This window comes from Drosophila subobscura, chromosome O (genome assembly GCF_008121235.1).
Source record: "Drosophila subobscura isolate 14011-0131.10 chromosome O, UCBerk_Dsub_1.0, whole genome shotgun sequence".
In the NCBI taxonomy this organism is placed as follows: Eukaryota; Metazoa; Arthropoda; class Insecta; order Diptera; family Drosophilidae; genus Drosophila; species Drosophila subobscura.
In genome coordinates, this window is record NC_048533.1 from 23,200,188 (window position 1) to 23,223,249 (window position 23,062).

General features: G+C 48.3%; 7 protein-coding genes across 8 annotated transcripts; 4 read left to right on the forward strand and 3 right to left on the reverse strand.

The window, feature by feature from the left end:
• The first annotated feature begins 536 nt into the window (after positions 1–536).
• LOC117897784 (hydroxysteroid dehydrogenase-like protein 2) lies at positions 537–2,069 on the forward strand. Its single transcript, XM_034806833.1, has 2 exons — positions 537–959; positions 1,037–2,069. Exons 1-2 carry the CDS (start codon positions 660–662, stop codon positions 1,979–1,981), a joined length of 1,245 nt encoding a protein of 414 aa, XP_034662724.1. The 5' UTR covers positions 537–659; the 3' UTR covers positions 1,982–2,069.
• A 285-nt stretch (positions 2,070–2,354) lies between these two features.
• LOC117897547 lies at positions 2,355–3,219 on the forward strand. Its single transcript, XM_034806474.1, has 2 exons — positions 2,355–2,465; positions 2,541–3,219. Exons 1-2 carry the CDS (start codon positions 2,445–2,447, stop codon positions 2,991–2,993), a joined length of 474 nt encoding a protein of 157 aa, XP_034662365.1. The 5' UTR covers positions 2,355–2,444; the 3' UTR covers positions 2,994–3,219.
• A 116-nt stretch (positions 3,220–3,335) lies between these two features.
• LOC117897546 (E3 ubiquitin-protein ligase RING1) lies at positions 3,336–4,927 on the reverse strand. The gene is given in 3 exon segments (XM_034806473.1): positions 3,336–3,488; positions 3,556–4,741; positions 4,743–4,927. Coding segments are annotated over 3 exon segments (1,335 nt in total). The 5' UTR covers positions 4,847–4,927; the 3' UTR covers positions 3,336–3,443.
• Positions 4,928–9,468: 4,541 nt separating this feature from the next.
• LOC117898743 lies at positions 9,469–16,211 on the forward strand. The gene is made up of 4 exons (XM_034808365.1): positions 9,469–9,812; positions 13,595–13,846; positions 14,018–14,357; positions 15,423–16,211. Exons 1-4 carry the CDS (start codon positions 9,775–9,777, stop codon positions 15,807–15,809), a joined length of 1,017 nt encoding a protein of 338 aa, XP_034664256.1. The 5' UTR covers positions 9,469–9,774; the 3' UTR covers positions 15,810–16,211.
• On the reverse strand, positions 9,522–11,460 carry LOC117898741. 2 transcript variants are annotated; one of them, XM_034808362.1, is made up of 4 exons: positions 11,243–11,460; positions 10,211–11,176; positions 10,028–10,138; positions 9,522–9,957 (listed from the first exon to the last, which is right to left on the reverse strand). In XM_034808362.1, the coding sequence occupies exons 1-4, from the start codon at positions 11,356–11,358 to the stop codon at positions 9,861–9,863; spliced, it is 1,290 nt and encodes a 429-aa protein (XP_034664253.1). In that variant the 5' UTR covers positions 11,359–11,460; the 3' UTR covers positions 9,522–9,860. The 2 variants fall into 2 exon arrangements, with proteins under 2 accessions (XP_034664253.1, XP_034664254.1); XM_034808363.1 differs by having other exon boundaries at positions 10,028–10,102; positions 11,243–11,459.
• A 2,224-nt stretch (positions 16,212–18,435) lies between the features above and the next one.
• LOC117898742 (HSPB1-associated protein 1) lies at positions 18,436–19,767 on the forward strand. Its single transcript, XM_034808364.1, has one exon. It carries the CDS (start codon positions 18,471–18,473, stop codon positions 19,677–19,679), a length of 1,209 nt encoding a protein of 402 aa, XP_034664255.1. The 5' UTR covers positions 18,436–18,470; the 3' UTR covers positions 19,680–19,767.
• LOC117898738 (programmed cell death 6-interacting protein) lies at positions 19,677–22,993 on the reverse strand. Its single transcript, XM_034808357.1, has 6 exons — positions 22,678–22,993; positions 22,355–22,473; positions 22,005–22,286; positions 20,351–21,946; positions 20,090–20,284; positions 19,677–20,021 (listed from the first exon to the last, which is right to left on the reverse strand). The coding sequence occupies exons 1-6, from the start codon at positions 22,887–22,889 to the stop codon at positions 19,900–19,902; spliced, it is 2,526 nt and encodes an 841-aa protein (XP_034664248.1). The 5' UTR covers positions 22,890–22,993; the 3' UTR covers positions 19,677–19,899.
• Positions 22,994–23,062: the final 69 nt, after the last annotated feature.

Genomic DNA, 23,062 nt, shown 5'->3' on the forward strand with positions numbered 1-23,062 from the left:
TCCGCTTAAGATTACTGGATAGATAGGATCCTCAGTACTTGACATATATTTTTACCCGAATGATGAATCAATTTTCTAGAAGATAGGATTCTGACTAGGACTCTTCTTAATTTAAGTGTATATCATCATTGAGATTTTGTATAAATACAGCAGCCCTAAAAAAGGGCTATAAAATTATACTCTTATAAGACTACCGCAATATGTCGGTATTTTTTCCGGTAATTGAAATACCCTCTGGTGGAAAATGGGTTAAGCGTTCAGCTCGCCTACCAAGGCGGCTCACCTACAAAACCAAAAACGTTCTAATAAGTGTCTCACCCACTCTGCTTTTCCATAAATGTTTTTTAAACTGCCTCTGCCTCTGTCTTACTGCCTGAACTTAAAGTGTAGAAGAATAAGATCATAACGAATGTTAACGAGTGTTGAATAATACATTTTCCCCAGAAATGAGAAAATTATAATTTGAGATAGATGGGCAGCGTATCAACAAGTTGTCTATGCCCGAACCTTTATGCTGCTGCCGCCACTGTCTTGGTCGTTGGACCTGTTGTTGGATCAAATCTGATTGCACTTTGGACTTTCTCTCTGCTTTTCAACGTGAAACCGTGACAGTGTATTTACTTCTCGAAGCGAACAGTTTAAACTTTGGCACACACAAGATGATCAACACGGGAAAGCTAGCTGGACGCACCCTCTTCATTACGGGAGCCTCGAGAGGAATCGGCAAGGAGATTGCCCTTAAGGCGGCTCGTGATGGTGCCAACATTGTGGTAGCGGCCAAGACAGCCGAGCCACATCCAAAGCTGCCCGGCACCATTTACTCAGCTGCCGAGGAGATCGAGAAAGCCGGCGGACGAGCCCACCCCTGCATTGTCGATGTGCGCGACGAGGTCCAGGTTCGGACCGCCATTCAGGAGGCAGTGGCCAAATTCGGGGGCATCGACATTGTCGTCAATAATGTATGTATAGGGCAAAGGCTGCGGCAATTATCTATTGAATCAGAGGCCATAACGAACGATTTCTATTCATTTTACAGGCTAGTGCAATCTCTCTGACCAACACACCCAACACAGATATGAAGCGGTACGACCTTATGCACAACATCAACACCAGGGGAACCTTCTTGGTCTCCAAGGAGTGCCTGCCGTACTTGAAGAAGAGCAACCACGCGCACATACTCAACATCTCGCCACCGCTGAGCATGCTGCCAAAGTGGTTTGGCCCACATGTGGCCTATACGATGGCCAAGTACGGCATGTCCATGTGTGTGCTGGGAATGGCGGAGGAGCTCAAAGATGATGGCATTGCCGTCAACGCTCTCTGGCCCCGCACTGCTATTCTGACTGCTGCCATCGAAATGCTGACTGGTGCCGAATCCGCTCAGTGGTCGCGAAAGCCCGAGATCATGGCAGATGCGGCGTATGCCATTCTGTCGAGGGAGCCCAAGCAGTTCACTGGCCAGTTCTTTATCGATGATGAAGTGCTTGAAGGAGCCGGGATCAAGGATCTCAAGCAATACGCCTGCGTGCCCGACAATGCCGATAACCTGATGGTTGACTTCTTTGTGGAGGCCAAGGGAGCGACAGCCGCGACAGCAGCTCCTGCTGCAGCTGGCGCATCCACACCCACTGCAGGCAGTGATAACGGCAAAATACCGCAACTCTTCCAGAAGATTGAATCTCTTCTATCCCCCGAGATTGTCTCCAAGACGCAGGCCGTCTTCCAGTTCAACATTAGCGGTGCTGAGGAGGGTATCTGGTACTTGGACTTGAAAAATGGCACCGGCTCCTGCGGCTCCGGAACGCCACCAACCACACCCGACTCTACCCTCACGATGAACTCGAACAACTTCTTCGACATGTTTTCGGGGAAATTGAAGGCGGCACCAGCCTACATGACCGGCAAGCTAAAGATTAGCGGAGATTTCCAGAAGGCCCTCAAGTTGGAGAAGCTCATGAAGGCGCTCAAGTCAAAGTTGTAGGAGTTTCGATTGCATTTCAATATTTCTTATTTCTTACTCACAATTATATCTGACATCCTGCATGCAATAAAGTCTGAATTCTATAAGCTATGGTCTTTCAATTATGGCCATTGCAGTGTGATTTGAAATTTGAAACACGACTGTTGCTAGGCTGCTGCCTTGTTTTTAAGAGGCCTTAAGTCTATTTAACTCATTGAACTAGTGTGCATTTAACTTCGCAATTTAAATTAATTTATCCCTTTATTTCAGTTTTTTAAGAAGTTTAGAAGCGTTAACCACATTGAGCAATTACAACCAGTTTTATTTTCACCGGCTTAACTCAAGGTGTTCACCTATTTTAAAGTAGGGGGCTTAAGTGGGTTAAAAAATACACTCCCATATGTTATGCCTCTTCTTCCAATTAATAGGCTATATAGGCTCATCTCCCTTTCCTTACCGGTACAAGTACAATTAATATTTCGCCATGGCGACTTCTTCCTACAAGGTACGTATATATTATTAGTTGCCATTGAAAAACAGAACGCTTACTATTTGTGATTAATCGTCTCAAAACAAACAGGAAAAGGTCGTAAAAATGATCAAGTGCTTCTGCGGATGCAGTGACATGACCGTCGAAGAAGTGCAGCGCATCTACACGCTGACTAACAGTGTCCACGAAACACTGCTAGATGCCGAGGCCACAAAGCTGCTGCGCCGCTTCATGGAGCTGAGACGGTCCGGCGACAAAAACGAGGCCGAACAGTATTTGGAAATATACGAAAAGTGTGCGGAATTTCTGCAGGAGGCGCAAAGAACTTTTACCCAGGATGAAGTGGACGAACTCTGTGATCTGGGGCTGCCCTTCGACTTGGAGCAGGATCTGTCCAAACGCATGCTCAGCGGTCAACGTACAGACATAAGTCTCGGCCTTTATCGTATCCAGAGCAAATGCCGCAACGAGATTGAGGCCAGCAGCGACTTCCGAGAATTCCGCGACGCCATACGGGACAAGCTGCGCCGAATTCCTAAATGATATATTTGGGAAATCCCCAAGCAACAGTTGGTGCTCTTTGTGTTCATGCTACTATATACACATACCAAAGTCAAGATAGTACCTTCTATAGCCGCACTAAACCTCTTCGTCTTTGTACTTAGCAGTGCCTTTATGCCCTCCACATTCTCCACACTAATCTTAAGTCCCACATCCATAGTCTTCGTGCAACGAACCGAATCGAATCATCCCACAACGTCAGCGATAAGAATAACCAATGCAATTGTGACTTGCTGAAGTGCTAGCTAAAACATTCATTCACATCACAAATGGAACAACGAACAGATCACTTTTTGACTTATGAGTAAATGTATTTTTATTTAGTTATTATTATTTTTATGTTTTCCTGTTAAGCACTATGGCTACAAAACTGTTTATTTCCAATTTAGAAATAAACAACTTAATGCTAAAGTTCTATTAGGGTATTCCCTCTTAGGTCTTCTTCCATGAGTAATACATTTCCATGGGCTTGTTGACCTGCAATTTAAGACGAAGAAGGAAGTAGATTAGCAAGTTTCATCCGTTGGCTTGATTGTCTACTTACCTTCCAGAACTTATCGTTGACCTGATGCAACGTCTGGTTGCCATTCAAAATTACTAACTGCTGTGGCTGGGGAGCGACATAGATGCAAAAGTTGAGCAGGCGGCACGCTTCCGGCAGATCGGCGCCCAGGTCAAGGGTGAGGCGCATGGCCAGATACTTGCTGAGATGATCCACAGTCGCATTGGCTGTGGTCTTGATGTACCGCACGCAGTTTTCCTTGAGCGCCCTAATAAGTTGGTTATCTGCAGACATCTCTGTGGGATGCGGCTTGAAGACCAGTTCGATTTCATCATTGATGCCCAGCTCGCCGTTGCCCTCGCCCTCCGTGTCGATGGAATCGCCCTCTGTGCGACAATCCATCTGAGAGTCCGACTCGGACTCTTCGGAGCGCTCCGAGGTCAGCACCGACATGGCCCGCTTAGGCTTGGAACTGCTCGAATTTGATGGAACTGGCGATGGTGTGCTCCGCACCGAGGGAGGATTCGAGCCATCTTCCACCTGAATGCGGGTCGCCGATGTGCTGGCTCCAGTAGGGGCCGGTGTCGTGACTGGCGCCACAGTCGAAGTGCTGGTATTCGCCGATGTTACCGAAGTTGCAGACTGTCCGGGATCTCGATTATCGCGGTCGGTGCTGTTCGTGTTGCTGTTGCTATCATTGGACGCTGTATCGTGGACATTTAATTGATTAGAGGCATTGCGACCAACGCCAGACCCAACAGCGTTACCCCCAACCCCGCTGGCACCACCACCACCACCAGTACCATTACCATTACCATTACCATTGCCACCTCCTCCTCCTCCTCCACCGGCTCCACCGCTGCCCTTGGTGCGGAAGCGCTGTGGTCGATTTTGAGACTGCAGCTTGATGCCCTCGTTAATGGAGTTGACCAAGGCCTGCTGGGACTGTGTTTGATTGAACTTCGCCATCACTTTCTCCTGAATGGCCTCGTACTCCTCACGACTGGGATAGATCTTCGAGATGAGCAAATCAAAGTTTGGATCGGCCCGCAGGGAGCGCTTGGAGACGAGCTTCTTCCGGCATGTTGGGCACTCCTTGTTTCCAGACCGCAGTGCAGTCACAATGCAGTCCGAGCAGAAGCGGTGCAAGCACTCCTTAGTAGTCATTGTCTTCTTCAGCATGTCCAAACAAATGGGGCACATTAGCTCGCTGTGCAGACTCCGGGGAAACTGCAATCTCCGTGCTGTCTGTGATTATGTCCTGCGGCTTGCGCTGCAGCTCGTAAAGGGACAGTTCCCATGTCTTGTTTGGCGCCGGATCCAACGACGTCATTTTTACACCAATTCTGAGGCTTTTTCAATTATATTTTCTTTTTTCCATAAATTTTCGCTTAGTTTTTTTTTTTGGAAATGCTACTAGGGTTGTCAAAAATATTAATATATCGATATATTTATATCTTGATATCTCTTTTGCGAAAATATCAATATTATGATACTTCTTTGTGATATTCTTGATATTTTATGTTTGGTAACTGTAACGGTTTCTGTTTTCTTTATGGGAATTATTTTTTTGCGAGCGGTATATATGTATTTTGATATATTGATATATTTTATATCATTTTGAAACAAAATATATCACCGATATATTTTTTGAATATTTGGCAGCCCTAATTGCTACAGCAGTGTGACCGTGGAATTATCGATACCATTTACCGTCAGACCCTCAAAAGTATACCGAAATATATCTTCTCATTTTAAAAATATACCGTAAATATATTCAAGTCTTAAAATCATATTCTTCGCTGTTGATGTTCCTTTTGAAATTACTAGCTTGAAAAAAATTTGAACACTGAAACAATAATTTAGTCCGCTTGAAGAATAAAATTGGCTTTGTTTAAATCCTCCTTTTTATTGGATTGTATACCTTATGACCTTATAAATTCAAATTTTGTATTTCAGAGATATCCTCTATAAGTACCATATTACCGTCTCAGCTTTAAAACGCTTTCTCCAAAAGATTGGGTAAATTTCATCACTTGCCTTTATTGGATTGATTTTAAAGTAAGGTTAAATCACTTACATACATTCTCAAATATCGGTATCAACATTCATCGATGACTTGGCGTCTAGATGACTCTGTTGATATTTAGTGTTCCATGACATAGAGGGAGCCACTAAAATTAAAAATTCGCAAATTTTAAAACCTTTTTGACAATATTCACTTTTTTTAATATTACGCCTGCTGCCTCCAAAATCTTTCTCTCAAAACAGGGAAAAAATGTTTCAAACATTTTAAATATTTTTCTTCATAAAATCCCCTGATCTTGATCGCGTTTTCGCAACACATGAGGCTGCACTGTTTGGCATTAGTCTGCCAAATCCTTTTCGGTTGACAATCCGTCAACACCTCAATTTCCACAAGATTTCTTGCGGCTGTCAATCACGGCAACTGGTGGAGGAGGAGGATGAGGAGACGGAGACACTTACCAGAACCCGCCAAATATGGCTTAAATGCAGAATTGCCGTTACCTAAATTGCAGTCGCCCGTCACCAGGAATTCACCAGTTGTTTGGTGTCTTGGTGGCTGTGTGTGGGGCCGAGAATGCATCAAGTCGAGTTGACTGTTAATTGAATTAGAGACTCGCCGCCGTCGCTGTAGCCGCTGCAGCCGAGCCGCCACGCGAAATTGACAACCGCATGGCTGTTGAGGTCTGCATGCGATGACAATGACCCTCGAGCGGTAGCCTGTAGCCGGGTAGTCCATTAGTTTTTGAATCGCGTGCTCCAGACCTCAAACTTCGAGACTCGATTTTCCCAGCCAAAGGTTTTTCCTGGCTTTGCATGGCGATGCCAGTTCGTCACTCAAGCGCGATTACCGCCGCGTCCCACTCACCTGTCTGTCACATTGGTTGCGCATGCGCGTTGCCCCATCGAGTGACGTGGCACTAACAGAGACCTTAGGAAAAGGCCGCCGACTGCCGACAGAGTAAGCGGTGAAATTGCTGGACGGACCTGCCTGGCATGCCTACAATTTGTCATATCACACGGGGTGTGCTGCAGTTTCAGGAGCAAGGAGCAATTTGAAGGCGTCGCCACTTTCAAATTCCTCATTAGATCGGGCGGTGCGGTGCTAATTATCGTGGGGCCCCATGGAGGTGTGCCCCGATTTTCGCTCCCCACCAAATTGCTGCCTCATGGCATCAGCAGCAGCCCCATAATTGCAGCCTCCACGGAGTCTGGTCTGGCCTAGCCTGGGCAATTTTCAACTTATCGAGGTTATCCTCCGCTGCACAGTTGATCACTTGACCAGACCAACAGCACCAGTTGAACTTCTGCTCCCACACGACGTTAGCGGATCATAGATGCGGCCCATGGCTGTTGCTGTTTCCATAGATGCTGCTGCTGCTGCTGCTGCTGCTGTCCTCAATTCTATTCGGTTGGGGGTACGTGCAGGTTCACGACCCACATAGCCCCTCCTCTGTGGCTCTCTCTCTCTCTATGGCTCCTTTCAAGCTTTCTTGAATGATTTCAGCATTTTGCAGGCACTTGCCGGCATCTATTGACATTAATCATTGGCAGACTCTTGTAAAAATTTGCAAGTACAAGTCAGGTACTTCTGGGAAATGATTGGCTTTCGACATGCTTTTTTATGGCAGCTTTATGAACAGTCGTCGTCGTCTGGCAGCCAAAACGAAATTCTCTTTATTCGATTTTCCATCGCGCATGCTGTAGGAGGGGAGTGGGGTAGAGGAATGAAATGAATGGGGGGACTGCTCTTTTTTCGCGTGTGTGTTCCAGCATCCCAACTCAATCATTTGGCGCTAGACCGGAAGGAAGCAAACGCCATTTTGCTGTTGCTTTTGTAGTCTGCGCCATTTTAGTTGGAGTTTTCTGTTCTTCTCGTTGCAAAAGTCTGCGCCGTGTCAGCGATTGTCCCAGGAGTTCAAGTGAAAGTTTAGCAATGAAGCACTCCACCATTATATATGTAGAACGAAGCTAAAGCGTAACTCTAACGCTGCCTAATTGGGCTTAACGACCTGAACATGAAGCGGGGCGTGTACTTGGATGTGGGCCTGGGACTGGGATTGGGATTGGGATTCGGATTGGCATGGGGTTGGCTCTTCGGGCACTTAAAGCAGTAAGCATGCCAGATTGCAGCCCCAGCACCAGCCCCTCTGTCCTGCCCCAAATTGCTGTATGAGTAGACGGCAACATGCCACTTAGCCTCCAACTCAAAATCGTAGTCCAAAATCAATGAAACTGAACGGTAACCGAACGGGGTACGCGCTTTTCGGGGTTAGAGCACAACGGACATTCCAGGCCATGGAACAGACAGTTAGAATGTCACCCACACACACACATACACACATGCACAGAGGAAGAGGCAGACTCAGAGGCACATACATATACTCGTACATCAGCTGCAATTGCAATCTGTTAACTTGTCCAACAACAGCAGCAGCCACTGCCACTGCCACTCATAGCCAACAATTGACAATAACAAGCAGGCGGCGTCCGCCCAATTTTCAACCCAAACCAAGCCGTTGGCCAACTCTTTGTGCGCCTGCAGCTGAAGTGCTCGGCCACCGCAAAGCAACAGCAACATTGCCGATAACAAGAGCGAAAGGATAGCTCTGGGGGCCGAAGCATTAGATACCCTGGAAGGATGCAAAATGTCTGAGGGAACGAGTGCTCGAATAGCTACGTGAGAAAGGTAGCTCGAATCTGAATTGGGTTCTATCTGCATTACAGTCAGTCGCACAGTCATGCCATCCTTTGGTTAGGGTATTCCCAACACAGTAACAACAACAGCAGCAACACAATTGGAGTTCTTCAATTGCCCACTGTCCAAATATTGCCAGAACCCAGGAACGTTGCGCATTGTTTGCTCGTTATTATGGACGTGGCTGTTGATGTGAGCCTGGGAGCGGGCACTGAATTTGGGAGTGGGTATGGATGAGGACCACAAATCTTTTGTCTTTGCAAAAAAAATCTCGTACCATAAATAAATCTCAATTAAACTGCAACCCTCTTTTTTCGAGGGAGGCGTTTCCCATGGCCAGGATAATAATCAATCAGCTAACAAGTGACTGTCGAGGCTACTCCTGTGGATTCCGTGTCCCTGGGTTGCCCGTTCCCCTACCACCCCATCCGCGGTGCCCCTGTCAAAGATGTCTCTGGCAGTCACACCCCGAATTTTCCCGACTTTTCTATGCCACGCCATGCGGCACTTGCATGTTTATTATTTGGTTTGGCTTTTAGAAGCCGTCCCCGATCCCGACTCAGCAGAATGGGATACAGAGGGGAGCAGGAGAGGGTCTGCGGCAGGCCAAGTCGCGACGACGTCACAGTCGTTAAGCGTGACTTTTGTTGTTGCTGTTGTTGTTGTTTGTGGTATGCAAAATACCGAAGGCGGGAGAACGGGAACGGGAACGTAAACAAAAAGCCGAACTCTGCTCAAGACCAAGTCGAAGTCAAAGTCGCAGTCGAAGCCACTCCACGAACCCAAAGGTAAAGAAGAAAGAAAATTCCACAAAGGTGCCATGGACATAACGACTAATAAATGCCCTTTAAATACGCGAAACGATGAAGAAGTTTTATGAACTCAAACTGAGATGTTGGAAGGTCGTCTATATGGAGAATATCTTCAACTTTTGATTACAAATTGATTTGATTAGATTATACGAGTGAGATAACAAATTAATTGCACATTTCTCTTGATTCATTCTAATTCCTTTTTAAGCTTTGTATAACACTTTTGAATTGAATTTTAAATCATAGAAATATTATTCAGTGACTTTTCAGATGAGAATGCGTCTCCCACAAATGGTTTAACCAAACAAGTTTAGTCACTGCCACAATCCAAGAGACGCCACGAGCCGCCACAAGCCACCACAAAGCTGAAATACCCAACATTATCCAGGGAGCAGAGGTGGCTTCGGCAACGTTGGCCGGCCTCGTCCATTCAGTCTTTTGCGAGATTTTATCGTGTGCGGACGTGTCTGCGGGTTTATTTGCGAACTCTTTGGCCATACATCATACGGGTCCCGGTCCTGTCCTGGATTCCACATCCCGAAGCTGCAGTCGTTACTCACGCGATTCACATAGATGCATTGGCCAGCCGTTTGGCGCCACAGCCCCCACCACACACAGTTCGGGAGTCGTCTCTGATTTAACTTGCAAACAGAACAAAAAGTGCCAAAACAAACAAAACAAAAAGAAAACTAAAGAAGAAGTTCAGCGAGAGATTTGAGTGCAACAATGGGGAGGACGACATATGCGGCGGCATGGCTGCTCGGGTAAGTCTCGGATGTCAGGAGTGGGGTCCGGCAGTTTCCTTTTTAGTTTTAAAGAAACTTCCACCAGCCACGCCGCTTCTTCTCGGTCTGGGTGGATGCGTCGACCTTCGCCGTCTCGAGCTCCTTGAAGTCATCGGTCTGCGTGCTGGAGTTAGGGCAGAGAGCAAATCTATGGATTAGTGTGTGTTCGGCTGTGTCGCCTCTGAGTCACCTACTCGATGGTCATCCAATGCCGCGGCATGTTGCAGTGTGGCCTCTTCGTATAGCCATGCTTCCTGCCAGAGGCACACCTAAGAGCAAAATGGGAATTCGGTTGATTGCAGCAACTTTTATGGTGATGATTATTGAATGAGTATCGTTGGGGAGCTTAAAATCAAGTGTAAACAGTCGTTAAATACCTTTTCGATTTGCTCTTGGCCTTCGTCTTGTCCGCCTTTTCCTGGCGATGCTCCTCCTCCTGGGTAAGTGCATCTCCGATCTGTTCGCCCGATGCCGCCTTGGGTGTGTTCCGTGCCTCTATCAACGCCTCTCCGGGCCGATCGGCTGCTAATCGCAACGCCTTCAACTCCATTAGCATGATCTCCACCAGCTTATTGATGCTCTGGATCAGCTCGTTTTCGATGAGATCCCTGGAGCATTGAAAGTGCTTCTGGATTATGTTCAAGGCATCCAGCTGCAACACTTCATTATCCTCGGTCTGGGTGTGCAGGGATTGTCTGTTGTCCGTGGTCTGCACTGCCACACAATCGTTTCCCCGCACTGTCTGCATGCCCGTGCAGCAGATCTCAATGGTTGTCTGACTGCCATTGTTCCCTGTGCTGGTCATCACTTGCGTGGATCGGTTATTGTAATTCCGTGATTCGCCCTGACTGCCACAAGACTTGTGCTTGGGATTTAGTGTCTGCTGATACCTGGAGTAGATCAGAGTGAGATCCATCGTGTCCACATCCACAGTTCTGTTCTCCATTCGACGCGGAGATGTCTGGCTGGCCTTGGCCATCGGTGTCCTTGGTGACTCTGGACTTTGGCTGGCTTTGGTGTCTTGGCATATTATTGGGTCAGAGGTTTGGCTGCCTGTACTATCCAGCAGCATTTCAAGTGTTTGACTGGATTTGCTGTCTTGATTCATCACAGACTCTGGGGTTTGGCTGCCTTTTGTCGCCTGAGTGTTTACTGCATCGGGCGTTTGTCTTCCTTTAGTTTGGGTGCCGCTACTCACCAGGGTCAACTTTTGTGGTTTCTGCACCTTCTTCATACGCCTCAGACGCTTGGCAATGCGACTCTTCCTGCTGGGCGTGCACCTTCGCCTTCGTAGGTGTAAGAGTGTGAGCAAACCATTCAACAGCTCATAATGTACGGCATATCTGAGAGGGAGGGGAAGAGGTGTCTATTAACGGGAGTGTAAAATATTTCTCCCTCCCCACACTCACCTCACTTTGCCGCACTGCAACCGCCACTGGCCACGATGACTGCTGCGTGGACCCTCAGCCATGGACCTTGCCACCAGCTTCTGCAGATCAATTTTTAGATTCAAATTGCCTCCCATGGTATCGCTTTCGTTTCGTCTAAAACTTGGCAATTTTGACAACAACAAAAAGGGGTAGAAATAATAAAATAATATTAGGTTCTTGGCAGATTTATTCGAGTTATAAATACGAGTGTGGTGGGGCTATAATGATGTGTGGATGGATGAATTCAGGGAACCCTAATAAACAACCTACTGGGAATCGAATTTTCACACGAAACCCTTTTTGTGATATTTTGAAATTTGTCTTTAAATATCCAACACGCAATCTGTGCATCGCTCCCCTCCCCCAATCTCCACCATGTCTGCCCTTTCCATGGTCGAGCCATGTTGTTCCTGCTGTTTTTGTGTGTGTGTATGGCTTGCGGGCTCCTTTGTGCTTGGCGATTCATTAATAATTCAAAAATGCCGCATATGTTGCACTCAGGATGGGTACGGATGGAGGCAGGACAACAGCAGAAGCGACAGCAACAGCAGCGGCAGCAGCAGCAGCAGCAACAAAAATGCATTCACTTATTCTGCAATTTATCAATTCGAAGTTAACATGAAAATGGCCACAAAAACCACAACACAGACACACAGAGGATACAAAGGCCATGTGGCAGGAGTCGCAGTCTGAGTTTGAGTCCCTGCCTCGGGTGTTTTCGGAGCTGGAGTTGGGTCTGGGGATGCATCTCGGACTGGGCGCTGCTAAATACGTGTTGATTTGAGCGCCTTTCGATTGGATTTGTGCAATCCATGCACAAAACATACAAAACATCGATTGGTGGAGAGTGTGGAGGCGCATCTGCATGGCTTGGCCCAACCCGTACCGACGACCATCCATCAGCGTGCCTCTAATCCCGCCCAGAGGCATGGCTTCCTTTGTGTGTGTGTGTGTGTGTGTGCAGCACTTGGAATTTATGCAGCTTCTCCTTCTAAGGCTCCTCTTTGCATGCATTATGCGGAGTGGAGTGCAGTTCGAGGCTCAGCTCAGAATGCCATGCACGTCTTGTGGCCTTCGGTTACATTTATTGCATAAAACTTGGCCAATTTCCATTATAATTTGTGTCGACCAGAGACCGCCAAGAGGCCTATTGTAGATAGCCCTAAAAAAAGTAGCAGAACCCCCAGCCCCAGCTGCTTAGTCGGTCAATAACATTTCACTTGACAAAGTAGCCAATGAGCAGAAATCTTTGTCTCTCTCTGCTAAGAGGCTCTCTCGATGGTTCTATGGGAACAGAACAGTTTGTCAAATGCTAACCTAAGCCGCGCCACGACATGGAGTGCTGTTAGGCGTACACTGAGACAAATAAAAGAAGTGAAATTTACATTGCTAAAAGCTGTACACTGAGAGGAAATAGATTATGAGACTCTTTCTTGATTATGGTTACGCTTTCTTTAAGGTTAAAGCTTATGGATATATCAACTTCTGTTTTGCATAATTCCACCTGCAAATGTTCGCATACTTAGCTGCTTCTAGCTGCACTTGTTTCTCCCAGTGCATTCAACTATGATAAACTATCCCACCCAAGCAAGCCCTCGCCGCGTATCAGTGATTGGAACACCCTGGGAGATAGTTAGAACTTGGAATTTCATCTAATGCTCTCACGCCTTCATGGGTTTCCCATTTCTCAGCTCCAGCTACAGCCCCAACCGCAGTGCATTTGTCTTTAGTCTATGATCGCCTTTCCCTTTCCCTCTCCCTCTTCCTCCCACCCTCTCTCTCTCTTGCTGTTCTGTTGCCTGCTCGCTCGCTCGTGTGCTGTAATTGTACGTGCTTATTTGCATTTTTATCTGCTTTGTTGTACGCTTTCTTCCGTGCTGCTGGTATCATTACTTGACACTGCCACAAGAGCAAACAGAACGGCAGAGAGAGAGAGAGAGAGGAGTGGACTCTGTCCATGCGTCCGAAGGTGTACAATTTCAAAGAGGGCGTATCCCCTCACTATTTAAAGTCATCTCTTGGGTTACACTTTACCCCTCGACAACTAAAATAAGAACTAAAATAATAAAAATAAAACAAGGGAACATCATGAAGACCTGAAAGCCTGCCGCCATTTGCCGACTGATTGACCCTGAACCCTGTGAAGGAGCAGGAGCTGGAGCTGGGAGCCAGTAGCTGCAGGTACATGGGGTGCCTGGTGCCATGGTCAGCAGGGTCCAATCAAAACCGCATGGAGCCTAATCCCCTCTAGAATTTCGCACATAAAACACAACAACACGACAGCCATAAAAGTAATTTCATTTCGTATCTGTTCTTTTCTGTTCTGTTCAGATTCTGGTGTCTCGTTTGTCTAGCTGCCGCGGCGCAGGGCAGCAGCAGTAGTCGTTCGGTGGGAGCATCTGCCACACTGCTGGCACACAAGGATGTGGCACACATGCACAAGCTCAAGAGGCAGCAGGACAAACACCAGCAGACGCTGCAACTGCAACTGCAGCAAGGAGTAACTGGAGTGGCAGGGACCAAGCAGCAGCCGAAGAAGCAGCTGTCCCGAAGCGCACATGGCCTGAACAAGAAGCTCCTTGGGTGAGTAGAGCGGAGGGGTGTGGTGTGCTGTGGTGGTGCACGCCTCTTATTTTGGGCTTAATTAAAGCACTGTTTGTGCCCCCGACATTAGAGCCATAAATAACATAATGAAATATTCATGGAAAACTCTCCATCCTCCACCCTCCTCCTCCCCTTTGTACATTGTTGCAGCCAAATGGGCTTCATGAAGGTGAAGGCTCCGAACAGCCACAACCGGAAACGTTTGGCCGTTGAGTCACGACGCCATGCCTCGCGCGATGACTCACACATGTTCATCATCAAATTGCCGCCAAATATGCACTACTATGCAGGACCCAATGCCAATGCCGTACAGAATGCAGCAGCAGCAGCACCAGAGATGGCCAGCGGCAGCCAAAAAGGCAACGCACCCAGCAAAATGGAAGCGACAGCAGCAGCAGCAGCAGCCTCGAGAAGATCAGCCACACAAGCAACCGCAGCAGCAGCAGCAACCGCAACGGAGGCGTCGGCGTTGAAAGCTAACGGGAAAAAGGTAAACGGGATTCCATTAGGTTACACCATAGACACACACAATGCCAGCAATGCACTCGCACCTGCGTCTCCCCCCTGGCCAGAACTGGCTCGACGTATGGCCAGCCAGCCACATGGGGTTTGGTTTGGTTTGCTTTGGCTTGGGGGTTTCTGGGTTCTGACTCCCCGACTCCGGTTCTGGGCAACTGGTGATAAACATCGGCCGCGCATGCGCATAAAACAGATTGCAACAGAGAGACAGAGAGAGGCAAAAGAAACCAAAGAAGATGTCGAAAGAGAGAAGCAGAAAATGGATTACCCATTTGGGCCGATGGCAACAGAGAGACATGGGAGACGACCGTTGCAGCGGCAGTCATGGTAGTCACCCATATAGACGGGGAAATACTTGCAAGTAAAACCAAGACTAAACTTGGACCTCAGCTGCTGATGATGTGCGACCGACATAGGACAAGCATCAACTGCGCCTTGCAGTTCCACATAATTTTGTTTCTGTTTTTGTATTCCCAAAATGGGTATCTTGGGCAGGCCTATAAATAGCATTGGGGGCAGAGGGTTCTGCCCCCTGTCAGCTGTCAGGCTAGGTATCCCCCAGTCGAGCAAGTGCGTGGCATGCAACGCTTGCAAGTTGCAACATTCCCAGTTGTAATACATTGCCTTTTGGTTGTTGCTGTGCGCGCAGAATTAATGCGGCAAGTGTCAATGTCAGTGGATGTGGGACAGGACAGCAAACAGGCAACAGAATCCAGCCAGTGCAGTGGCACGAATATTATTACGCTCTCACGACTCTCCTGGCTCCTTGGAGTGATGCCACATGAACCAGAAATTAATATGCAAGCCATTAACCAACTCCGAGCCTCAATTAAAAATGCAATTTGTTAGAGTCAGTCCCACCAGCCACCAGCCACCAGCCAGCAAGCCACTAGCCACTGTTCATCAATGTGGAGACTAATATAGACGCCATGCAGCCCCGACCGCAGTCCGTGTCCAGTGCTGATTTATGGGACGACAGTCTCCAGTCCAGTCCGAGAGTAATGTTGTCTAATCAGAGTGCGTTTTTCAATTGCAGGTCTCATTTCCCTTCAGCTCGAACGGTCGGCCGGGTCGCATCTACCACTGGAACCTGCCGGTGCTGAAGCAGGCGCTGCAGAAGAAGCCTCACTTTGCCCACGTCTCGGCGTCGGACCGTAACCGGCTGCTGGACATCGAGAAGATACCCACCTGGCGCAAGCCCTGGGAAAATGAGACCATCGAGAAATCTATCACCACCAGCAGCGGCAAGTCCAAGTACAAGAAGTCCCTCAAGCCCAAGTCGCCCACATACTACGCGCCCTCCCAAGCGGTCAGCAAGCAGAGTTTCCACAAGTACTTTGCCGGCAATGGCAAGCCCAAGGGCTTCTACGTCATCAAGGAGCACCAGAGCAAGCCGCAGTTCTATCACAACATCATATCATAATCTAATCAGCGTAGCCCATAGGCGGATCTACTCCCATTCCATAACACAACTTCTACTTCTACTTTAGAACACTTCCGTCCAGTTTCGACACGGATTGCACATGTCGCAATCCCTGCATACGTAATACTCGACCGCACTCACTGTCCAACAGCTGGGTGTGTGTGAAATCTATTTTTATAAACGCAAAGAATACAATAACAGCCACGGAATGGCCCATGGTTCCTCGCTGCATCGCCACATTTATCCGTGGTGGAGAGAGGGGAACGGGGACCATTTCGAACTGCATTTTAGCCTAAGCAACTGCGGAAAGCAATAAATTATGGCAAAAGCAACAAATATCAACGCTAGGTTTAAGTGCATGTACGATTTTGTTTTGGATAAATAAATATTGACTGATTTTTAAATGCATTAAAGACGTTCTTACTCCAGCACTCCTTCTGCCCCTCCACTCCACTCCTAAACGAAATCAGACAAAGAAGCGACAAAGAGGCGGTTCTGTCTGCCGTCTGGGCTCTGTTCTCTGCTTCAGTTTGTTGACTTTGACAAAGGTAAAAGTGAGCCGAGAAGGTGGGGCAAGTGTCTGGCAAATTATTTGGCGACTGCGAAGAACGAACGAAAGGAACGAGCTCTTGAGCAGTCAGTCGTCTGAAAATGTTCAGCTAATTATATAAGCCATAAGCCATAAGCCATAAGCCAGGCCGCTCTACCATGGGAAAGATCTGCACTGGGGCGAAATCAAAACGGAAGCGAGGCGATCGTGCGCATGCGCCATATCTCATTTGGCAGATTCAAAATACACACATAAATACATATGTACATACATATTTATAAGCCCAGCGCCCAGCTCGTAATAAGTAACAAGAATAATAATCTTGGCAGCGACAAAAAGTCGCAGATTTCATGGGTGATGGCGCACACCTTCAAACTGCCGCATAAATAATGTTGTTTGGCTTTTCTTCTCTTTACTTAATTTCCCATATATATTTTTTTCGTTTCTTTTTCTTGTTTTTTTTGGCGCATAATTGTTTTCGCGGCTTATGCCTGCCTTCCTGCGTCTGCTGACTCACGTACGTTGAACTTTTCACCCGTATCTATCCCCATCAGAATGCGTACATACGCGAGTGTCGGGGCGCGGGCTCGGGCTCGGGGTCTGTCTCTGTCGTATTGAGTGCGCGGCTTAAGTAGATTTAATGACTTGTAGTTTTGCCACAAAGAATGAAACATACATAAATCACTTTTATGACAAATGCCGTCAACTGATGACTGCCTGTCGAAAGCCGCCAGGACGCCAGTACCAGTACCAGGCGTCAGGGATAGGGTCAGAACAGAGGCTGTGTTCCCGAGGCTGGGCATTGATTTTTTATGGCCATCATCAATGCAAATTGCTTTGTTGGCCCCTAGCTGGCGGTAACAGTGCGGATAACAGTTACCGCAATCAAATGTCGGATAACATTCGTTTGTCTAAATGTGCCATCCCATTCCATAGGCCAAAAGTACGGACAAGTGTCTGGGCACAGTCGCAGAATCGCAGTCGGAGCCAGAAGTTGCAGCATGCTAACGACATTTCCGCCTGTCATATCAAAATAATTATCTCAAACTGTTGCCTCGACCAAGTCCTAGCCACAGCACAGCAAAACCAAGCCGAGACCACGATATGAAACAAGATCTACTGCGGGGCGCAGTCGTTTGCGTGCGGGGCACACACTCAGCAGTTGATCCGCAGAACTCGTTCTTCACGCAATCTTGATTGTAATTATGTAATTCCGAATTTCTAACTAATTAAACCAACAACTCAGCTAATTGTATTTACATAACGTACCTGTTTGGCAGCAGCTTGACTCCTGTCCAAGGCAGATGCGCTGTGTTTGAGATAATAAGATGACTTAATCTTAATGCTTGATTCAAATGGATGTTCAAGCGTAACGGCTGTGGTAATTACACGCCACCTGGCGACTTTCTTTGACAAGCTGCCAGAGTTACCAAATACATACAACATCTCACTTAATCGATTGTTTGGCGCCAACTCTGATTTCATTACAGTCAGAGCCCAGCTGGGCTCACTTATATTTAGTTTTTATTACGAAAATCTGAATTAAATTAATAGTTTGGGCACGCTTAATTCCGCAAATATCAAGAAATCAAATTTCAAAACCAGAGATTTCCCTTGCTCGATATAAATTCCTATTTCCCTCGCAACAAGAAAATTAGGCATCAGGATCTTATATGGGGTCTGAACCTTTTTTTGTAAATAATCCAACAAAAGCCAGTCATAAAGACTAGCCAAGCTTGTGAAGAATTTGTTAGTCAAACGGAAAAAATTATAGTTTTAGTGCTAAGAGTCTTAACTTGCTTATAATTTTAAGACGAATATCAAAATCGAGGAATTTTGTTTTCGACCAACAATGTTAGCCCATTAATGACCAGGGGGGTTGTAAAAATATATACGAATATTATGAAACTTGAACATATTTTAACGCTCTTTGGGTGAACGTATAGTAATACTTTGGTTGTGTCAGTAAAAGAGAAATAATAAGCTACGGGAAAAACTTACAAAAATTATTATTTAACTCACGGTGCTTACCTGTCAAAATACAGCGGGGTGAAGTGGGTTAAATTATTTTTTTTGTATTGACATTTGGAAAATTAAACATAAACAAAAACATGGATAACGAATTAAGCGCCCAGTTGAGAGATCTTATCCTGAATACCCGTGTGCCTCTGATGATTGAGGATTTTCCGCGCGACTGGGAATGCTTCAGGGGATTGTTGTACGAATGGTGCGAGCGCTTTGACAAGAAGGCGGCTGGTCCGCCGGCATTCGAGCGAATGTCCCTGACGGACTGCAGCACACCGCAGTGGGAGCGAAAGCGGACGAAGGCGAACATGAGCATGCTGAATTTCCTGCGGGATTACGGCTGCCTGGATGCTCGTCAGACGCATTGGGCGGCCTATCAGTACAAGCGAGCCCACGAGATGCCAGCAAGCTGCTTGAAGGGCATCGACTTCTCGTGCTTTGGCTTCCCGGACCACCAAAACGATTTCACCTTCTGGCTGGGCTCGGAGCAGGCCAACACGCCCTGCCACTACGACACCTTTGGCGTGAACATTGTGGTGCAGGTGTACGGCAGCAAATCGTGGCTGCTGTTTCCACCCGAGACACCGCTGCAGTCCACGCGGGTGCCCTACGAGGAGTCCAGCGTCTACTGCCTGGACAACTTCTATGCCCCTGCGGAGGATAAGCTGCCGCGCATGATGGAGTACAGTGATCAGGCCCACCAGTGCACACTGGAAGAGGGGGATGTGCTCATCGTCCCCCGTCACTGGTGGCACTATGTGGAGGCAACGGCGTGTCAACTCAGTGTCAACTATTGGGTTCCGCTCAAGGACGACATGGACCTGGCGCTGGACGAGTTTCTAGTCAAGCACATTGTCGAGAGCTTTGTCAAGGGCGAAAGCGAACAGACGAAAAGGTATTTATTGAATCCCAATCAACTGGAGGATATCTCCGCGACGCCCAGCGAACTCTTTGCGCAGTTCCAGCAGGCAGTACAGAATGCCGAGGGTGAGGAGCAGAAACGGAAGCTTTGGGAAACCGATTACTTGACTGAGTCCAGCTTTAGGGAGCTCCTCAATAAGGTCCCAGTGTCGATTCGACCCGTGGAAGTATTGCCCAAGGAGGAATATAAACTCTTGCTGGAATCCAACTCAGAGCGACGGCAAGCGGAGACGGCCACTGCTGCTGCTGCTACTGCTGAGAGTGCGCCAATCAGCTCTACATTGGAGCTACTCATCAGCAGCATGTGTGCCCCGCGCACCATTGCGGGCATGAAGCGCGAATTCTTTAGGAGAATGAGGCAGGGCGACGTTTAATAGCACTAAAAACGTTTATTGTGATAATATTTGTTGCATATATGAGATTAAAATCCAATAAGCCATCAACATGTATGATACGAACGGAAACAGAACCAGAACACACAGAGCATTAAATGCCATGACCACCATTGCATGCCGTTTCGCTACGATCCGAGGGGAGGGACCCATGCGCGAGACCACATTTTCTGTGTGGGTATAAATAGGGTTGCGGTTGCGTTTACCAGCCTGGAGGCTTCTGGTTGGGATAGCCACCCTGCTGTTGGGGTGCATAGCTACCAGGATAGGTGCCATAGTGGCCTGGTGGTGGTCCCTGTGGATAGCCACCCGGATACTGATAATCTGCAAAGGCAAATAAATGTACATAAGTCAGCATAGGCCACAAATTCCTACTTGTTTTCAGTACTTACTGCCAGGATATGGTAGCGTGGCATACGGATTGAAGCTCTGTGGCATGGGTGGCGGCACATAGGCTGGATATGGCACACCTGGCTGGGCGCCATATGGCACTGGCATGCCATGCACCTGAGCTGGATACGGCATATTGGCAGCAGCTGTCGCAGCCGGTACGCTGGGAGCAGAGCCAGCTGGATTGGATGGAATGTCTGCCGGAGGGTGAGCAAAAATGTTTCATTATCAAACTCTGATAAGAAGGTGAGACTTTTACTTACCGCTGCCACTACCCGAGGTGGAGGCATAGTGCGAGGGCAGAGAGGGCGTGGCTGGGCATGCCTGGCGACTCGATGCTGTGGTTAGGTCCTTCAGGAGCTCCTCCTTTTCCGTTTTGCGAGCAAACACAAAGTCGCTGATCTTGTTCTGGAATACGACCAGCAGCTGGGTGAGGTCGTTGTAGAATTTAGTGCCCTCCTGCAGGTTGCCCGACAACTCGATGTAGCTATCGTAGGCCGTGGCCAGCTCCTGGTAGAGGGTGTCGCGCGAGCTGCCACAGCTGCCCGTCTCCGAGACGAACGTCCCATGGGCGCTCTGAATGTCTGCCACCAGCGACTGCTGACGATCGACGCTCTCCCTCACCTGCTGCTGCAGCGGATTGAGAGTCTGGCCAATGCGCGCCAGCGACAGGGCGGGCTCGTCGATGGCCCCATCTTTCTGCAAGGCCTGCAGGAACTCGTTCTTCATGTCGAACGTGGCTGACTTGAGCTCCGATTCGATGGCATCGCGCTCCGCCTTGATCGTCTCTACATCCTCCATCAGCTGCTTGAGGCGCTGCACGCTGGAACAGTTGGGATCCACGCTGCCGCTGGCCGAGGGCAGCGATTGCTGGATCTCCTCCGGGGACATGGAAAGCAGCTGGATGCCATTCTGATTGGCCTCAAACTTCTGGCGCACAACCTTATCGGCCTCGATGGCATTGTTGATGACCTCGCGATATTTCTTCGCATTGGTGCGGAACATCTCCGTCAGCTTATCGGAGCTAATGCGCGTCCAGCGCTCTTTGAACTGCGTGCGGAGCTGATTGTCCGAGTCGCGCTCCTCGTCGAGCAGCCGCTCCGTTTCGTCCAGAATCTCGCGATTACGATTGAGCAGATCGGGCAGTTCCTTCAGCATTGTCTTGACGTTCTCCACACCTCCCTTTTGGCGCACCTCGACGGCCTTCTCCTTCAGGGATGGCGGCAGTCCGCTGTTGCTGTCGGCTGTCTCCACAGCCGCGGGAAGATTGAGACTCGCCAGCACCGCATTCAGCGTTTGAGTGGACTCACGCAGCTTCATGATCTCCACATTGACAATCTCGTTCTTGCGCATATCGGAAGCGGTCAGGGCGCGATGCAGTTCCACGGGCACCAGGTTGGTGAAGATGTCCCGGAAATTGGATGCCATGGGAGAGGCAAGGGGCAGAGGCTTTGCCAGCTGCGCTTTGCCCGGGGAGGCGAGCGTGCTCAGCTCTGGTATCATCTCATTGTAAATGAACTCGTTGTCCTTGGTGGACTCGGCCAGGTTGCGCTTGGCCCGACTGAAGTACTCGTCCAGGTACGTCTCGTTGCCGCCGCGTGACTGTGCCGCCTTGAACAGATCGATGGCGTTGCGCAGACGAGCGATCTCCTCGCCAATCTTCTTGGCCGCACGGCAGACGAGACTCTGGTAGAGTTGGGTTAAAGCATGGAAGCCAGCCTGCTTGCCTGCCACCGTGGGTATCCACTCCTTCTCCCACAGACTCCGCACCGACTCCTTCTGCATGGCACGCAGCACATCCGCATAGAATTCCTCACCCTGGCAGCATAGCTTCGCAATGATCAGATTATTCATATTGTCTGCAAGTAAATTAGAGCTGTTACTCCACTCGGATGTGGTTTAAAGTTCATGGCTTGCCTTTGATGGCCTTAAGGATAAACACCTCCTGAGCCTGGGCCACCATCAGGGCCTGCATCACCACAAGCGTGTCCTGGCTGATATCGGGCGTCGGCTCAGATGGCACAGCCGCGGGCGTTGCTCCCTTCAAGTACTGAAAGATGCCGGCACTCTGCTGCAGCAGTTTAATGGCCATCTTGAGGCCCTCATCGTTGTCCAGCTGCTGGCTGGCAGCAATGCTGCTCTGCAGTGCGGCAATGTTGAAGAGCACACAGACCTTCTCATACAGCAACGATGTGTGCGCTGCAAAAGAGAATCGCCAAGAGAGTTAATTATGAAATTCAACAATTGGCGGATGAGTCACTACTCACTGAGGCTGATTTTGCCACCGAAGATGGAGCCTTTGTCGAAGGCATCTTTCCACTTGAAGGGGATCTGCAATTCGCTGACCGATATCTTTGTCTCCAAAGCGCAGATCTGATCGTAATAGCTGGGGAAACAAAAGCGAAAGGCAGCGAACAATTAAGAGACGACGTCATCCACAGAGCTTGTTTACGTCTGGCCCGAGCACACATACACACACAGGTGGCTGGCCCCCACCGAGTGTCCGAGTAATCTCACTCTTCTATCTAGTGCGTGACTCATGCGGAAACTCCAATAAAACCCCTAATCATAGCACCCGAAATGTACTTACGCATAGACAACCTCCAGAGAGGCCTCGTATTTCTCAAAGAATTTCCAAATCGCCGTATTGCGTTGTTTCGAAAACTCATTCACAGCCTCGGAATATTTCGCCTTCTCTTCCTCCGAGGCACCATTGTAGGTGCTCTGGATGAGATTGTTCAGCGGCTTCACAATGTCCACCTCCGATGGCTTCTTCAACGGCACACTCAAAAATTTGGACATCTTCTAGTGTTACTCTGACAAGCCTCGAATAAATTAATTATACCCAAGCCGCACAATTTTAATTGGAAATAATTCTTTTTTGTCTCGGTCGAGGGACCGACTCAACAGAAGAGTATCGATAATGATGACATCGATGTTTTCGCAATGTTTGGCGCCCATCGTATTGCACTAGA

Excerpts from the sequence above, each read along its gene's own strand:
- LOC117897784 (XM_034806833.1), top strand. The coding sequence starts at position 660 with ATGATCAACACGGGAAAGCTAGCTGGACGCACCCTCTTCATTACGGGA. Across the intron at positions 960-1,036 it reads TCGACATTGTCGTCAATAAT|GCTAGTGCAATCTCTCTGAC; the intron begins GTATGTATAGGG and ends TTCATTTTACAG.
- LOC117897547 (XM_034806474.1), top strand. The coding sequence starts at position 2,445 with ATGGCGACTTCTTCCTACAAG. Across the intron at positions 2,466-2,540 it reads TGGCGACTTCTTCCTACAAG|GAAAAGGTCGTAAAAATGAT; the intron begins GTACGTATATAT and ends CAAAACAAACAG.
- LOC117898743 (XM_034808365.1), top strand. The coding sequence starts at position 9,775 with ATGGGGAGGACGACATATGCGGCGGCATGGCTGCTCGG. Across the intron at positions 9,813-13,594 it reads GCGGCGGCATGGCTGCTCGG|ATTCTGGTGTCTCGTTTGTC; the intron begins GTAAGTCTCGGA and ends TGTTCTGTTCAG. Across the intron at positions 14,358-15,422 it reads TGAAAGCTAACGGGAAAAAG|GTCTCATTTCCCTTCAGCTC; the intron begins GTAAACGGGATT and ends TTTCAATTGCAG.
- LOC117898741 (XM_034808362.1), bottom strand. The coding sequence starts at position 11,358 with ATGGGAGGCAATTTGAATCTAAAAATTGATCTGCAGAAGCTGGTGGCA. Across the intron at positions 11,177-11,242 it reads TTGCAGTGCGGCAAAGTGAG|ATATGCCGTACATTATGAGC; the intron begins GTGAGTGTGGGG and ends CCTCCCTCTCAG. Across the intron at positions 10,139-10,210 it reads GCCAAGAGCAAATCGAAAAG|TTGCTGCAATCAACCGAATT; the intron begins GTATTTAACGAC and ends TCACCATAAAAG.
- LOC117898742 (XM_034808364.1), top strand. The coding sequence starts at position 18,471 with ATGGATAACGAATTAAGCGCCCAGTTGAGAGATCTTATCCTGAATACC.
- LOC117898738 (XM_034808357.1), bottom strand. The coding sequence starts at position 22,889 with ATGTCCAAATTTTTGAGTGTGCCGTTGAAGAAGCCATCGGAGGTGGAC. Across the intron at positions 22,287-22,354 it reads CGGTGGCAAAATCAGCCTCA|CGCACACATCGTTGCTGTAT; the intron begins GTGAGTAGTGAC and ends TCTCTTTTGCAG. Across the intron at positions 20,285-20,350 it reads CACCTCGGGTAGTGGCAGCG|ACATTCCATCCAATCCAGCT; the intron begins GTAAGTAAAAGT and ends ACCCTCCGGCAG.